This window comes from Mytilus californianus, unplaced genomic scaffold, assembly GCF_021869535.1.
Source record: "Mytilus californianus isolate M0D057914Y unplaced genomic scaffold, xbMytCali1.0.p SCAF_2, whole genome shotgun sequence".
Classification (NCBI taxonomy): Eukaryota; Metazoa; Mollusca; class Bivalvia; order Mytilida; family Mytilidae; genus Mytilus; species Mytilus californianus.
In genome coordinates this window covers 50,652,582-50,670,895 of record NW_026262668.1, presented here as the reverse complement: position 1 = coordinate 50,670,895, position 18,314 = coordinate 50,652,582, and the positions used below count along the sequence as shown (strand labels likewise).

Below are 18,314 nucleotides of genomic sequence, written 5' to 3'. Positions count from 1 at the left end.
TCAAGCTGAAAAACTCAAACATTGGGCAGAACTCCAGAAAATATGATAAAAATGTTTTTCTTAATGACCATCTTGATATTGTAAGCACGAGAACACATTCCAGGCAATTCTTGACAAAAAAGATAAGGATATTGTATCACACTGCACCTACTTTGTACGAACAACTTTTTTGTAGCTAGGGGCTGAAAATTACCCCAGTTGAAAAATTGAAAATTTGATGGAGTTGGTACCAATGTAATGTGAAAATGAGGTCAAGGTCAGATGAACCCTGCCAGAAAGACTTGCATATCCCTGACAATCTTCCCATTATGACACCAGAAATATTCGACTAACTCAGCTTATAGTATCTGAGAAAAGGACCTAATCAAGAAAACTTAACATTGGCCAATAATTACAGTACATGTATGTTTCAAAAGAATTTGTAATTTTGATTGGATGACAACAATCGCAAGGCATTTCAAATTAGATTTTATTGCTCAATAAAATACAACATCAATGACAGCACATGCTTCTCATGAAAACATCACAACAATACATAGGAAAAGAAACTCATAATTTCATGGTTGATGCAGAAAAATGTAATTATAAGAATTGAATGATTCTTTTGTAAATTCATAGTGTTGTAAAAGAGTTGATACTGTGCACATTTTTAGTATGAAATGCTTTCTAAACATGACAACAAAAAGGATTTTTCACCAGAATAACAAAATTGTTTTAGAAACACCAAACTGTTGTTAGTAGGTTATTATGATTTTGAAACACGAAACTTTTTTAATTGTAAGTTAAAACTAGCAATCAGCTGGGCAACAAATGTTTTTCCTAAAAAGTTTCTTACAAAACAAAAAACTTACTTCACAAAAAATTTAGCAACAGGGTTCTCAGATCCTTTTAATTTACCATCTACATATTCCAGTAAAACTCGAATGATCTGTACAATGGCTATTATCAGAGATCCAAATGCTAAAGATCCTAGATGATATCTGAAATAAAAGTAAAACTCTAATATATAAAATCTAAACAAAAGTACAAAAGTCAATTCTAAATTGGGAGAATGTATGATTTCTACATCAACAAGCAAATTACTTTAACAAATTACTTTCAATTACTCCAGGCAATCTGTAATTACTGTAGAGTAATTTACAGTGGACAATTGAGGAAAAACTGTATTTTCGTAGTATCAAATAATAACAAACACTACATACAAACCTATATGAAAGCATATTTTGTTAAATATCTTAAAAATTCTTGATTCATATACCCACATAAATAAGTATTTCACAAGTAATAAGAAGTTTACAGAGTATCTCGTTTCTAGTTGGTGTATTTTGTAGTCTGTAATACCGATATAATTAAGGGGGACTTTGGCTATGGGAGATAACTTTTTACATAAAAAAATGTTTTCACAATCGCCAGTTTCATCAATGATTCTGAAGCATTTATGTGAAAACAAGAGTGCACACACTGAAATGTCTCGCCTGTTTTACTTATCATTGGATTTATGATGAAAGTCTGTAATATGAAGGTTTTACTACAAGTATCACATTAACTTCACATTGACCAATGAACCATGAAAAGAGGTCAAAGTCATATGAACCCTGCCAGACAGACATGTATACCTTACAATTATTCCATACACTAAATATAGTTGACCTATTGCTTATAGTATCTGAGAAATAGACCAAACCACAAAAACTAAACATTGTTCAATGAACCATGAAATTGAGGTCAAGGTCAGATGAAACCTGTCAGTTAGACATGTACCCCTTACAATCATTCCATACACTAAATATAGTTGACTGATTGCTTACAGTATCTGAGATACGGACTTGACCACGTAACTTTAACCTTAGTCACTGATTCATGGAATATGGTTGAGGTCAGGTGAACCCTACCTGATGGACATGTAGAAGTTGCAAGGAACCCATATACCAAATATAGTTATCATATTACTCATAATAAGTCAGTATTACACTTAACAAAAAAACTTTAATTTTTTTTCAAGCAGTCACTGAACCATGAAAATGAGGTCAAGGACAATGGACATATGACAGACGGAAACTTCGTAACATAAGGTATCTGCATACAAGGTATGAAGCATCCAGGTCTTCAACCTTCTGAAATATAAAGCTTTAAACAAATAGTTTACGCTGTCACCGCCGGATTGAAATACCTATGTCTTGCATTAAAAAGTTGCAGGCGAGACAAAAATTAAAATAATCTGTGTATCTAAAAAGCAAAAAATATATATTTGCAAAGACTGACATAAACGAACAAGTGATTTTTAAGATTTATGTCCCTTCAAAGGCTGGATGATTCCTATGGATCTTTATTCAGGCTGATATCCAGTTGAAATTAAACAAGAGGCTGTCAGATTGACAGCAAACCGGATTTTCCTGCATGAAAATGATATTTGCAAATCTGGACCCCCAAACAGGATAAAAAAAAAAAAATGAATTTTTGTAGGGTTCAGAAATGGAAAAGCCAAAATCAATCTATGTATCACTTTTACTACCTAAAGGTCTATAAATCAACAACCATAAAAGTTAAAATTGTGAAAATAGAACTTGACCTTCATTTAGTCACAGGAAACAATATGTCTAAATTTGAAAAGATTTCGTTAAAGCTTTTTCAAGTTATTGCACAGACAACACTCTAAGTATCACTTTTCGTTACTTAAAGGCCTACAGCTCAACATTGATAAAAGCTAAAATGGTGAAAATCGAACTTGACATTTATTTAGTCACAGAAAACAATATATATTTTATTTGTTCTGTTAACTGGATTTTCGAAGGAAAATATCTGTTATTAGTTTGGTGATGTATACGGCGGTTGGGCGGGCAGCTGCCAAACAGTGTGTGTTCAATAACTTGAAAACGCTTTGAGGAAATCTTTTCAAATTTATATATGCAACTTTTACTTCACTTGTTTTCGTGCTTGAAGCTAATTATTCTTCCTGTTTTGTACAAATTGTCCAAAAGCAAGGTATAAACCATTTAAAAAAAATTTCAGCTATTTTACTTCCTGTTTGTCAGTACACAAGACCCACTCTCCCCAATTATGAGTATCATTTAAGTTTCTTTCCTTCCTCCCTTGCTTCCTCTAATCCAGTAATTTCTGACATTATATTGACAAAATTCAGGTCACACCCCCAAAAGAAATTTCAATACTATTTGTTTCAATATTTGCAATATAAATTACAATGAGGGGCCTGATGGGTTATTTTCGTTCTTCGTGATCAGCCAATTTTCGCTATCGTGATCCGTTTTTCTACAGATTTTTTTTTTTTTATATTTTCATTCCGTGATCATGGAAATTTATTTTCTGGGAATCGTGGTTGACAAAAAAATCAACTTGTGAATCGTGATGAGACCCCCCCCCCCCCCCCCCCCATCAGGCCCCTCTACAATTTGTAATCCTATATCTTTTACACTTTGATACTTTCCACTCTTTTTTATAGACTGCATTGTGGGATGTGAAAGATAGCACTGTAATCAAAATCTTTTTGTAATTATGAACTTCCAAATTCAACATTCATATTTTTAATTTATTTCTTTTCATGCAATTGTAAATACTTACTATGGAATTTTAAAATATGAAATGCAATTAAAATATAAACATTATAGTGTATTCTTTTATTTGTTAAAGTGAGTGTGTATTAGTGCGTATATTCATGTGTTTATAATATGACTGCATTTTGTGTACACCTCCTACATCAACATCAACATATGATTGCCAATGAAACAACTCTCCACTAGAGACCAAATGACATAGAAGTTACCAACTATAGGTCACTGTACAGCCTTCAACAATGAGCAAAATCCTAACCACATCGCAAGCAATTAAAGGCCTCAAAATGACAAATGTAAAACTAACGGCCTGATTTATGTACAAACAATAAACAACTAGAGGCTCTCAAGAGCCTGTGTCGCTCACCTGTATTTACTGATGCTTTGGAAATCATGTAAAATAAGGTTAAAATCATAATTAATAGTATTAGATATTAGATATTATAATGATATCTAAGATAATAACAAAAAACTGCAAAATTTTTGTAAAATTAATAACTAAGGGGCAGCAACCCAACAACGGGTTGTCAGATTCGTCTGAAAATTTCAAGACAGATAAATCTAAATCTGATGAACATTTTTGCCACCTGTCAGATTTGCTCTAAATGCTTTAGTTTCAGAGATATAAACCAAAAACTGCATTTTACCCCTATGTTCTATTTTTAACCAAGTCGGCCATGATGGTTGAAAGGCGGGGTCATCGGACAAATTTTTTAAACTAGATACCCTAATAATGATTATGGCCAAGTATGGTTAAATTTGTCTGCGTAGTTTCAGAGAAGAAGATTTTTGTAAAAGATTACAAAAATTTACGAAAAATTGTTAAAAATTGACTATTAAGGGCAATAACTCCTAAAGGGGTCGACTGAAAATTTTGGTCATGACAACTTATTTGTAGATCTTACTTTGCTGAACATTATTGTGGTTTACAGTTTATCTCTATCTATAATAATATTCAAGATACTTACCAAAAACTGCAAAATTTCCTTAAAATTACCAATTCAGGGGCAGCAACCTAACAACGGGTTATCCGATTCGTCTGAAAATTTCAAGGCAGATAGATCTTGACCTGATAATCAGTTTTACCCTATGTCAGATTTACTCTAAATGCTTTGGTTTCAGAGATATACCAAAATCTACATTTTACCCCTATGTTCTATTTTTAGCCATGGTGGCCATCTTGGTTGGTTGGCAGGGTCATCGGACACATTTTTTAAACTAGATACCCTAATGATGATTGTGGCCAAGTTTGATTAATTTGGCCCAGTGGTTTCAGAGGAGAAGATTTTTGTAAAAAGCTAACGATGACGGACGACGACGACGGACGACGGACGCCAAGTGATGAGAAAAGCTCACTTGGCCCTTTGGGCCAGGTGAGCTAAAAATGATATACAGCAACAAACAACAACCACTGAATTACAAGCTCCTGACTTGAGACAGGCACATACCAAATGTATAAAGACTTTGACAAAACCAAGAAATCAAATATACATGAAAATGCAAGTTTCCCTCAATTACTGAAAATTGGTACCCACAAAAATAAATGAATCCAAATAAATTACATAACAAACTGTTGACACATAGATATGTCTCGCCTGTCCGCATAAAATTCACAAAAAAACAATCTGATGGACAGCAACATGGTTTATAAGACCATTTTTTAGAGGCCAGGCCTGAAAATAATCGTCAAAACTGACAGTAATGCAACTTCATACAAAATAGCATTGATCTATCACAAGTAGATCCTATCAAACTAACTTAAGCAGAAAACTTAACATTGAAAATTGCTAATCAATTCAAAGTCACTGGACCATGTCCTACGGGGCAGGGCCTAAAAATAGTCGTCAAACTGATATGTACAGATAGTAATGCAACTTTTTATTTAATATCAATAATTTATCACAAAGAGTTCTTATCAAACTAACTAAGGCAGAAAACTTCACATTGAAAATTGCTAATTAATTCAAAGTCGCTGGACCATGACCTAGGGGGCAGGGCCATGAAATAGTCGTCAAACTGATATGTACTGTTAGTAATGCAACTTTACATTGAATATCAATGATCTATCACAAGTAGTTCCTATCAAACTTTAACTTAAGCAGAAAACTTAACAATTGTTGACGTCGTTGTTGCCGAAGCCATCAATGTCGCCAGAAAGCAATCCCTATGTCTCGCTTTCCACAACTTTTGTCCCACGTGAGACAATAAAACCTCAATTCATAAAACGTTCCTCCAATCGGAATATACCAAAATTATATGAAATTAACATCTAATGCAATTATAACAAGAAGCTCTCAAGAGTCTGAATCGCTCACCTGTAATTTTTTGCTTAAATGTTTCATCAATGATTCTTTTTAGTTTTCAATATATATTAATGAGTGGCTTAAAAATGCCATTTAAATGTTCTCTGTATCTGTCATATTTTCTTCAAAAGCAAAAGAATGCATTTTACCCCTATACTCCATTTTGGCCATAGTGGATATGTTTCTTGATGTACAAAGAAATAAAATACAAAATTTATACTAGATACTCTGAAACTCATTCAGCCCAAGTTTGGCTGAAATTGATTCTGCATTTTCAAAGGAGAAGATTTTTTAAAGTAAGCAAACTAGATGAACAAATTGTGAAAAATTGTCTTTAAAGGGCAACAATAACTTCTTAAGGGGTCAATTGACAATTTTGGTCATATAAAACTTATTTGTAGATCTTACTTTGCTGAACATTTTTGCTGTTTACAGTTTATCTTTTTCTATAATAATATTCATGATAATAACTGAAAACTGCAAAATTATCTTAAAATCATCAATTTAGGGGCAATAATCTAAAAATCATATACCCGTTTTGGCTGATAATTTCAGGGCAGGTAGACCTTGACCTTATAAATACTTTAATTTTGTGTCTGATTTGCTCTAAATGCTTTAGTTTTTGAGATATAAGTCAAAAACTGCATTTTACCTCTATGTTCTATTTTTAGCCATGGCGGCCACGTTTTCTGAAGAAACAGAAAATAAAACACAAACTTTATTCTAGATAACCTAACTTAAAGAATCATTCAGCTTAAGTTTGGTTTAATTTGGTTCAGTAGTTTAGTAGAAGATTTTTTAAAGTTAAAAAACATGATAAATGATGGCAAAAGCTCACATTTCCTTTGGAAAGCTGAGCTAATAAAAGAACAGAGTTCCAATGTCCCCAGCGTTGCACATATTTCATATTTCCAAGGGGCATAACTCTTTTAAAAAAAGTCGAGATTTTGCTGATATTAACCTATAGTATAAGTTTTATAAAAATCTGGCAAGAATTGTACCCGTGAGAGCGCTAACGAGGCCATTTTCAACAAATTTAATGTTTCCAAGGAGCATTACTCTTTTAAAAAAAGTCAATCGTCCACCATTTTAGAACTTCTCCGAGATATGGCTGATATTTAAACCTATAGTATAAGTTCTATAAAAATCTGGCAAGAATTGTACCTGTGAGAGCGCTAACGAGGCCATTTTCCATAAATTTATTTCCAAGGGGCATTACTCTTTAACTAGATATGGACAATGCCTATGCACACCTCCATTATGTGAATGAATATCCTACAAAATATAAAAGCTGTATCTCCAAAACTGTAGGAAGAGATAGCTGGACAAACAATGTATCCTAATCTGGACAGAATTTACTTCTGGATACTATCTTATGATCATAAACAAGCTTTTGTCCAAGTTTGGTAGAAATCCAGGATAGTTTAAGAAAGTTATTAAAATTTCAAAAACTTTAACCACAGAGTGAATATTTGTGGATGCCGCTGACGACGGAATGTAGGATCGCTATGTCTCGCTTTTGCGACAAAAGTCGCAGGCTCCACAAAAATGACTAAGTCCAACTACCTGTCATTTTCAGAATATTTAAAAGAAATCAAAATCCTGTAGCCATGCACACCTCCATTATGTGTATGAACATCCTACAAAATATTAAAGCTGTACCTCCAAAACTGTAGGAGAAGATAGCTGGACAACCCATGATCTCTTTATGCAGCTAGTACCAAAAAAAATGATTTTCAGAATATTTGAAAAAAATTAAAAAATAAAAAACCTGTAGCCATGCACACCTTCATTTTGTGTATGAACATCATACAAAATATTAAAGTTGTACTTCCAAAACTGTAGGAAGAGATAGCCAGACAAACATTGTATCCTAATTTGGACGGAGAAACGGGCAGACGGACGGACAGTGGTAAATTAATATGCCCATCGACATTTTGTCGCGGGGGCATAAAAAAAAGTTGATCAACCACCATTATAGCACTTGTTCAAGATATTGCTGATATTAACCTATAGTATAAGTTTTATAAAAATCTTGCAAGAATTGTACCCTTGAGAGCGCTAACAAGACCGGACAGACGCCCGGTATTTCCATGTCTCCCACAACGCGATATCCGGGGGGCAATAAATGGTATTGTACATATGAGAAATTCTAAGACAAAAATTTACACCAGCTTTGAATAACCCAATTATTCACCGGCGAATATTTTTTTACCTTTTTAGTTTGTTGATTTGTACTCATGAAAATGACGTCACAGACATAAATAAACAAAATGGCAACGTTCAAGTTACAGGAAGCCCATTGATCGAGAGAAGAGGAAATAAGGCTTTTGACTTGCGTATGATATCTCTAATAACGGTCCTTTTCAGGGCCATCAATATTTTACAAAAAGAATCTACCTTTGATGTACATACGAGAATTCTAAGACACAAATTACATGTATTTTTCAACGTCAACTTGTGTTTGTTACTGACTCAAGTAAGGATAAGTGCTTTTACAATGATTCAAAACGCCCTTCCACTGTTAGTTCGGTATAATAAAACAATTGTGGCCCCTTAAAAGCGATGAATATCCAAAATTGTCAACCCTTAAAAGTTATTCCTTCTCGTGTTGACAATTTTGGATATTCACCTTTTCAACGGGCCATAATTGTATATTGTTATACCTTACATATATTATAAACAATTCTATTGGGTAACAAGTTATCACGTGACATGGAATAATTCAGTTAATTTTCTTTTAATTGCAAGGAGGGATGAATAACCCTAAAAATTTACACCAGCTGTGAATAACCCTATTATTCACTGATGAATAACCTTTTGAGTTTCTTGATTTTTACACGAGTTATCTCCCATGAAAATGACGTCACAGACGTAAGTAAACAAAATGGCAACGTTCAACTTCAAGTTACAGGAAGCCCATCAAGTGACGAGGAAACAAATGCATCTAGTGCAGAGGATATCTCTTATAAACCGTCCTTTTCAGGGCCATCAATATTTCACAAAATGATTCTACCTTTGTTATTATACCTTACATATATTTCAAACAATTCTATTGGGTAAAACGTTATCACGTGACATGGAATAATTCAGTTAGTTTTCATTCAATTGCAAGGAAGAACGAATACCCCTAAAAATTTACACCAGCTTTGAATAACCCTATTATTCACCGGCGAATATTTTTTTACCTTTTTAGTTTGTTGATTTGTACTCATGAAAATGACGTCACAGACGTAAATAAACAAAATGGCAACGTTCAAGTTACAGGAAGCCCATTGATCGAGAGAAGAGGAAATAAGGCTTTTGACTTGCATCTTGTGCGTATGATATCTCTAATAACGGTCCTTTTCAGGGCCATCAATATTTTACAAAAAGAATCTACCTTTGTTGTACATACGAGAATTCTAAGGCACAAATTACATGTATTTTTCAACGTCAACTTGTGTTGGTTACTGACTCAAGTAAGGATAAGTGCTTTTACAATGATTCAAAATGCCTTTCCACTGTTAGTTCGGTATAATAAAACAATTGTGGCCCCTTAAAAGCGATGAATATCCAAAATTGTCAACCTTTAAAAGTTATTCCTTCTCGTGTTGACAATTTTGGATATTCACCTTTTCAACGGGCCATAATTGTATATTGTACATATGAGAAATTCTAAGACACAAATTTGTTTTCAAGTGTTTACTTGTGTTTGTTACGATTAAGTAGGTTAAGTGCTTTTTCAATGTTTCAAAAGGCCCTTCCACTGTTAGTTTGATATAATAAAACAATTGTGGCCCCTTAAAAGCCATGAATATCCAAAATTGTCAACCTTAAAAATTTATTTCATTTCCGGCTGCGCCCTCAGGGAAATAACCTTTTCGTGTTGACAATTTCAGATATTCACCTTCTCTACGGGCCATAATTGTATATTAACAAAACCCTAAGATATATGAGAAAGCAGATATATGTTACATCTTTGATCTTTTTTCCTTTTCTTTGCAATACATGCATAATCAAATTCAAAATTCTGAAGCGTTGTAAATTGTGGTGTAGAAATTATAGATAAGCAAACAGATTATTAGAAATATTTACACTCTAAATCTTGAATCAACCCAATTAGCTTTCATTTGCAAAGTGCTTGTCCAAATTAGGGAATATGACATGTCAGTTTCACAAATCAATGACACACGTTTGCAGATATTTTCCCTCAAATTTGTTAGTATATTGTACATGTAGTAATTTATTATTCTATATATCTTGACTGATTATCTATTCCCTCAACACTTATAATTTACTTATTATTACCTATTTAATTACAGAGCCACCTACATAACTGTCATTACCAGATAACCAATCAAGAGACATAAAATTGTCACATATATTGCGCACATATTTCACATAAAGGTCTATCATAGAAGCAGCTGCATTTGATTGATGAATGAAGTTTTCATGCAGGAATGTTAGCTTGTAAGAGGAGGAAATTAATTTCAAATTAAAAAAAAAAATATACATATATACAGAAAATAGCTGAAGAAATATGTTAAATCAGGAAAATACTTGGAGTAATAGGTATCCATAATAACAATTCATTATTAGTTTTATAAGAAGGTAATTTAGTTATTTCGTCAAAACAGCAAAATTTGCTCAAACACGGAACCAGTGATTGATATATATGCAGAAAATACTGAAGAAATAAATGTGAAACCAGTAAAATAATTGGAGAAAAAATTAAGGTATCCATAATAACAATTCATTGTTAGTTTTAGTTTTAAAAGATATTTTAGCTATTTCCTCAAAACAGCAAAATTTGCTCAAACATGGATCCAGTGATTGATATGAACATAAGTGAAAATAACAACTATTCACAACCGTTTCCAATTTTGGGAATAAACATTGGAGTGGGTGTGTTAGCCTCAATTCTGAACTTCACCGTATTTACAATCTTTATAACGTCAAAAGAATTGCGTTTAAATTTATTTTACAGACTTTTATTTGTTATTTATCTGTTCCATGGATTAAGTTCGTTGGCCATTGTTGTAGAATACTTTATTTTTCTCTACGATACAAATGTCAAATTCCTGTGTACCTTTATTCCGGTTTTGGCATCAGCAACGAGAATGGCATCCATTTTACAAACAGGCATAGTCGCGGTTGATCGATTTCAGGCATCGCTACTTCTGACAAAGTCTGTTCTTCACAGAAGACGATCAAAATTAGGAAAAGTGTCTGTCATTTTATGTTTATCGGTGTTTCTCATCTTCACAATAATAGGTGTTCTAAGTGGAACCGATAACTGTGTTTCAAAACAATTTTACGGCAAAACAACAGGTTTGATAAGTCAGCTGTCAGGATTTTGGATACTCATTGGTATATTCTTGGTCGAAGTACCACTTTGCATTGCTACATTTTACAACATCAAAAAAGCTTGCACGATCATTGGAGTTCATATCAATTTAATAAGATACCAAAAGACCAGAAATGATTCGGAAGGAATTATTCGTGTTAATTATCCACCTCCAACTGTCCAAGGTAACATGAAACTTAAAATCCAAGCTCTCAAAGTGCTGACTTTACTAGTGACAACACATGTACTCATATTTACCCCTCAAGTTGTAATCATGGTAATCACGAGACTGACTAATGCTAGAAGAGAAAATTTCTATGACTATGGTGTACTGTTACAGTGCCTGAATTACCTCATAGATCCGATCATGTGTTTTTTAACTGTTAAGCCTTACCAGAAAGCCTTTTTTATGTTACTTATGAATTGTCCTTGTAATCTTTTATCTAATATGTGTCAACTTTTCGAACTCCAAAAATGAGAGATATCGCTCCGTTGAAAGATTTCTAGATAGAAATTTGTAATAGAACCTATATCACTTAGTTTTTCAAATCTTGTCTGACATTTTTCAATTAAAATATCACTATAATGTGTCTGAGGACATGAATGCCCCTGCTCAAGCTTTGCAATTTTCCAAAATAAAAAGGTGCATTACTCTAGAACGGTTAGTGATTCACTGCCCAAATTGTAACTCTGTCTGTGAGTTTTGGTTCTTAGCATTGTGTATGAGTTTCATAACATTTGGATGAGGAAAACTTAAGTTAGAGTGCAGAAACAAAAATGGGGTGGACGGAAGGTCAGTGGTAACACTTAATGCCCCCATTGCCTATGTTTCATCAATAAATTGTAAATTTTCATAAAACAAACTACTTATCATTATAATATTGAAATAATGGTGAAAGATAGAGAACAAGAAAGATTTTTTTTTCTCTGAAGTAGGAGATTGATCTCCCTATCAGGAGACTAGTCTTCAGATGGATCTGTCCAAAATTAAAAAAATCCGTCCAAAATTAAAAAAAAAGGGTAACAACAGTTTTCCTTCTGCAATTAAACTTTGCATTGTATTAATTAAGCAATGGAACACATTTAGGCAATGTTTTGAATTGAAGTTAACTTCCTTTGTCCATAATTGTAATAAAACCTTTTTTTTTTAAAAACAGATAGATTTATACAACTTGCACAACTTAAGTAATTTTCTTAAAAATAGTGCTTTGATTTCATGCAATCTTTACACCACATATACTGGGAGGGACATTAGAAGAGCTAGCTGATACCTATATTATTTTATTCTGGTTAAATGTAATATTCTCAATGCCATACAGTACTATTGCTTTCAGAATGACAACTTGTTGCTTTTCATATATTCATAATGATTATAAAGAAAATTTTCGGGTTTACAATAGTTATTCACATGGTTGTCCTTTGTTGTTCAATGATAATCTTTATTTTATACAATTTAATTAAATTATTTAGTGGACAGTTGTCTCATTGGCAAGCAAGCAACATCTCCTTTTTTCTTTTACAGGTACATTAAAATTAATTATTTCCTTTTGTCATGATATATGTGCCTCATTTCTATTTCCATCTAATGCATACATGCAGTATCCTTTAAATTAGGCCTGAAACAATAGGTCTAACAAACTAGACAAATAAATCTTCCGATACAATAACAAGGGTATAAATTTTAAATTTCAAAACATTTCTTGTGTAAAAAATAAAATAAAAAACATGCCTTCTAGCTTTGCTTTTGTCAAAAGAAATGTGTATGCAGCACGCACCTGACTCAACATTAAAATTTATAAAAGATTACACAGACAGCATTAAATCATTCTGACCGAAAACTCATTAGAAAGGTAAACAAAACAGTGAAATGGCAACATTTTGAATTTTAAAAAATTGAACACCTGTGGTTCTTTTCACAAAATATCCTAAGAGTAAAAATACTTGTAAGTCATACACATTTCAGTATAACTTCAGATCTATTTTTAATCGCAAGATTTTTTCTGAAAAGAGTTGCTGAAAGATGCATAAAATAGCAAAGAAGAGGCTCCAAGGAATACGAACGGCTCACTTGGGAATATGTAACATGAAAAACATAAGCAACAGACTTGCAGTCATCTCTTACAAACTAAGTTATATTGTGACCAGTTTGATCCTGATTACCTTGGACATTTAAAAAAAAAAGGTAAAATCATTGAAGGACAATAACCCACTTAAAGAATCTGAAATTCCTCATAATGAAAATTCAGAAATTATTGAGAGTTTTTTTTTAATGCGAATAAAATGACTAAGTTAGTATAACAATTATAAGAACTTGCATTCGGATAACTAATACATATACGCAAAATGTACTTATATGCAGCTTTTCCTGAAATTGCAACAATTAATCTCATGATTTAATCTATTCTTGGAAAATCACAATAGTAAATGCACACAATATTTCTGAATTTACAGTAATTGATCTGTTTGTAGATCTTGTCTTGCTGATAATTTTATATCTGTTTACAGTTCCTCTCCTTCTATTACAGCTTTCAAGCCAAAAAATACAAAAAATATCAGGGATCTGGGTTGAAAACTGTAGGAGGAGTTGATTACACAAATTAGGTGTCCACATTTCCCTGCCCACCCGCCATCACCATACTACAAGCCAGTTTTGGACTTTGTCCAACCCCGCTGAAAAAACAACTCCTGCAACTCCCATATTGATTGAACTGACAACTCTCATAATGATTCAACTAACATCTCTCAATGATTGAACTGACAACTCCCATATTGATTGAACTGACAACTCCCATAATGATTGAACTGACAACTCCCATAATGATTGAACTGACAACTCCAATAATGATTTAACTGACGACTCTCATAATGATTCAACTGACAACTCCCATATTGATTGAAATGACAACTCCCAAAATGATTTAACTGACAACTCCCATAATGATTTAGCTGACAACTCCCATAATGATGACAATTTCAATCATGCTAACATATTTGTAGATCTTGTCTTACTGATCATTTTTGCTGCTTATATTTTCTCTCCTTCTGTTAAGAGCTTAAATAAAATTTCCAAAATGGGCAAAAAACCTATGACAAATGCAGGATTATCAGCTAAATATACCTTAAAATCTAATAAAAATAGTTTTGTTATTCTGATAATCATTTCACATTTGACATCTTTTACATTTGATGATGTCAATAGATTACTGTAAGGCCTCACAAAATAATTACAGTCAAACCTGCTTAACAGACCACCTGTATTACTGTTGATTCAATTATTTTCGTGGGTACCAATTTTCGTGGATTGTTGAAAAATCGTGTTTTCATGGATATTTGATTCCCTGGTTTTGCCAATGTCTGCATATAAGCTTATGGATAAGCTCTGTGTTGAAGGCCGTACTTTGACCTAATATTGTTTACTTTTTACACATTGTGACTTAGATGGATAGTTGTCTCATTGGCACTCATATCACATCTTCTTACTTATAATAATAGAAAATTCCTACTTCGTTGAGTATAAAAATTCGTGGTTCACCTAAACCCACGAAATCCACAAAAATTGGTATCCCATGAATATTAATGAATCCACAGTAAGCAAAAACCTGTGTTATAAGATGATTTATTCTAGGTCCTTATGTAGTGCATTTTATATAGATTGAACCCGTATTAAAAGACCTTCTGTCTTATATAGACCACTTTTTTGCTCTCCTTAAAACGGTCTCTTAAAACAGGTTTCACTGTAGTAAGCTTCTTAACTTAGCCTGTTTCAAAATTTTAGATCAGACACAGGGCGAGTTATTTTTTTCACTTTCCCACCAAAAAAATCCTTTTACAAGTTGTCCTGTATATTCATAAAATATTTGACTCTGGACATTAAGCAACCAAACATTATGTACACACAAAATCTACAGCTCTTTCCATACTCCAACATAATCTCCAGCAACAAAGACACAAATTCCTGAAATCTACCTATTTTTCTAAACTAAGTTTTCGAGTATGCCAGACTGTTCATTGTCTTGGGAACTTTCACTATAAAAAAATTGTATTTGTTTGCATATATATGAATACAATCCATCAATCCATTTTAACATAACAAAATAAATAAATGGAGAATGTGTCCATGGGACACAGATGATGCCCCCACTTGCATATAACGTTATAAAAGGACATAACTTGAGAACGGTAAAAGTGAAGCCATCCAAATTCGAACTTGATCTGCGTTTTATGGTAATAACTATAAGCATTGTGTTTAAGTTTCATAACATTTGATTGAGGTAAACTAAAGTTAGAGAATCGAAACTAATTTTGGGACACGTACATACGAACAAGGGAACACTTTATGCCCCCTCCCCTGGGCGGGGGGATAAAAATTCTCAGCAAAATGGTCCTTGATGCACTTTTTGAGTTGATGAGGGAAAGCTGTAGAAAGGATTTTTTATTTTGCCTTACTATATGCACTTTTAAAATTTCAGATATTGTAATTGTGACTTTAAAAGACTTTAAGGACATTATCTATTTGATTACAGTATTCTTTAAATAAGTATCTTGAGCAGAATATATCTAGCTTTCTATATCATAAAAAGGCTTAATATTGCAGTACATATATAGGTGCTAAATAGACCTTGTCAAATTTGATAGGAAATGATATCAAGACCCTTTGTAGGTTGTTTAGAATTGATGTGAATTGTTTAATTTTTAATTTTCAAACTAGCCATGTAAAACTAGAGGCTGCCAAAAAATGACAGTAAACCAGGTATTAATCACAGTTTTAAGTGTCATTGTTTAAGTAATAAAGGGCCCTAACTCCTTAACAGCATGAGTGAAAATCATCAATTTTAAATACTTACTTCCATTTTGGCATCATTAATAATAATTTAAAATTGAAAAGCATTGGTTGAATAGTTTTCAACTTACCGTATGGAAACAACTTAAAATGCTAATTTCAAATCAATCAAGGGCCATAACTCCTGAATGACAAAAGTGAAAATCGTCAATATGGAACATATAACCTCAATTTTGTCATCTGAAACAACATATTAAATTTTTTTAAATCATTGGTTGAACAGTTTACAACTTACTGCACAGAAACAACTTAAAATGCTATTTTCGAATCATTCAAGGACCATAACTCCTGAATGTAAAAAGTTAAAATTGTCAATAACGAACTTGACCTCAATTTTGTCATCAGTAATAGCATATTAAAATTAGAAAAGCATTGGTTGGTTGAAAAGTTCTCAAGTTATTGTATGAAAAAGACATAAAGTACCCTTTAACAATCAAGCATAAACCACAACTCCCAAACAGCAAGTGTAAATCATCAATATCAAAGTTGACCTCAATTATGTCATCAGCCTGAGTAACAATGTTTTTAAATTTGAAAAGCATTGGTCAAATAGTTCAATCTAGTTATTGTAAAAAAACTACTAGAGCTGACCGACTGCTTACCCTTTGTACAACCCCAAATCAATATAATCTGATTCCGATTGGAAAACCTTGTTAATAAAATAATATCATATGAAAGTATGTAATAAAAGTCTTCAATTGTATCAGTATCTTTTCATTATCTTTTAAGAGAATATTAAATTGACTGTACTACTTATCAAATTATAGCTTCCAATTCTATGTCAAGGCAAGACAAAAATCAAAATCTACATAGACTTTTTTACTATTTAATCAAGAATAAACCCATCTCTTACAAATAGCATTTCAGAATAGATTAGCTACTATTTTTTCCAAGATACAAGATTTTAAAAATAAATCAATATCAATACTTTCTTTAAATCAAGACCATTTTGCAAAGCAAAAAGTGTAACTTCATCTGGCAGAAAACAAAGCCCTCAAACTATTAAAGTATAATTATCAAGAAGATTTCCTGCTGCTAATGGAGATATTTCCATCTGATTAATTTACAGTTTGTCAATACTGTCATTTTCTAAGCCAAGGACAATTTAATAACACATGCACTGAACATATTGTTTATAACCTTAACGGGTTACCGGTACACAATTTGAAATAAGGGTAAACTAAATACTGATACACAATCTACAGTAACAAGTCAACTAGTTACTGGTACACAATTTGAAGTATCGAGTCAACTAATTATTGGCACACAATTTGAAGTATCGAGTCAACTAGTTACTAATACTCAATCTGAAGTACCAAGTCAACAAGTTACTGCTACACAATCTCAAGTACCAAGTCAACTAGTTACTGGTACACAATTTGAAGTATTAAGTCAACTAGTTACTAATACCGGGTACTCAATCTCAAGTACCAAGTCAACAAGTTACTGATACACAATCTGAAGGACCAAGTCAACTAGTTACTGGCACACAATTTGAAATATGAGTGAACTAAATACTGATACATTAATCTGCAGTAACAAGTCAACAAGTTACTGGTACACAACTTGAAAAACAGACATGACAGAGTTAACACCTATCTGGTACACAATTTGAAGAACCAAGTTAAAAAGTAACTGGAACCAAATCGGTAGTACTTTGTCAACAAGTTACTGAAAAAAAAATTTGAAGTACCATTAGTTAACTAAGTACTGGTACACAATCTGAAGTACCAAGTCAACAAGTTACTATAACACAATCTTGAGTACTGAGTCAATAAGTTACTGTATTTTAAAGCAATTCTTAGCATGCAAAAAGCAAGGTAACCTAATTGAAATGTTGCCTATACAATGGGTTCAGACACAAACCCCAACACACAGATTTGGCTGCTGAAGACACAAAATCATTGAATATATGTCCATTGGACACCATGATGTCCCACTTATACTATCACACATCCATGTTCAGTGAACAGTAAAACCTTCATCATAACCTTTTATTTCCATTAAATGGACATGTTTACTAATTTTCAAGTTGATGTAACCACAACTTCAGAGTATGGATGCAGAGACTAGAAAACATATTGGAACCTACTCAGATCTGCCAACTTTCATGATTTATGGGGGATTTCCCCCATGAGAGGTGTTGACCTGAATTTTGAAATTCTTTATTATATAAGCGAAACATCGTAATACAGGCATTCAAATGAGTTAAAAGAGTATTTAAGCAAACACATACTCATTCAAACAATATAGTAGTAGATTAAAAATACATATGA

The 18,314-nt window shown here is 32.6% G+C and overlaps 1 protein-coding gene across 2 annotated transcripts in view; it reads right to left on the bottom strand.

Annotated features, from left to right (window-relative positions):
* Positions 1-18,314, bottom strand: part of LOC127729962 (choline transporter-like protein 2) — a 111,059-nt gene that overhangs the window by 16,898 nt on the left and 75,847 nt on the right. For both annotated transcript variants that reach the window (XM_052237962.1, XM_052237961.1), the window contains exon 17: positions 852-980. In XM_052237962.1, the coding sequence (XP_052093922.1) occupies positions 852-980 (129 nt within the window). The remainder of the gene's footprint in view (positions 1-851; positions 981-18,314) is intronic.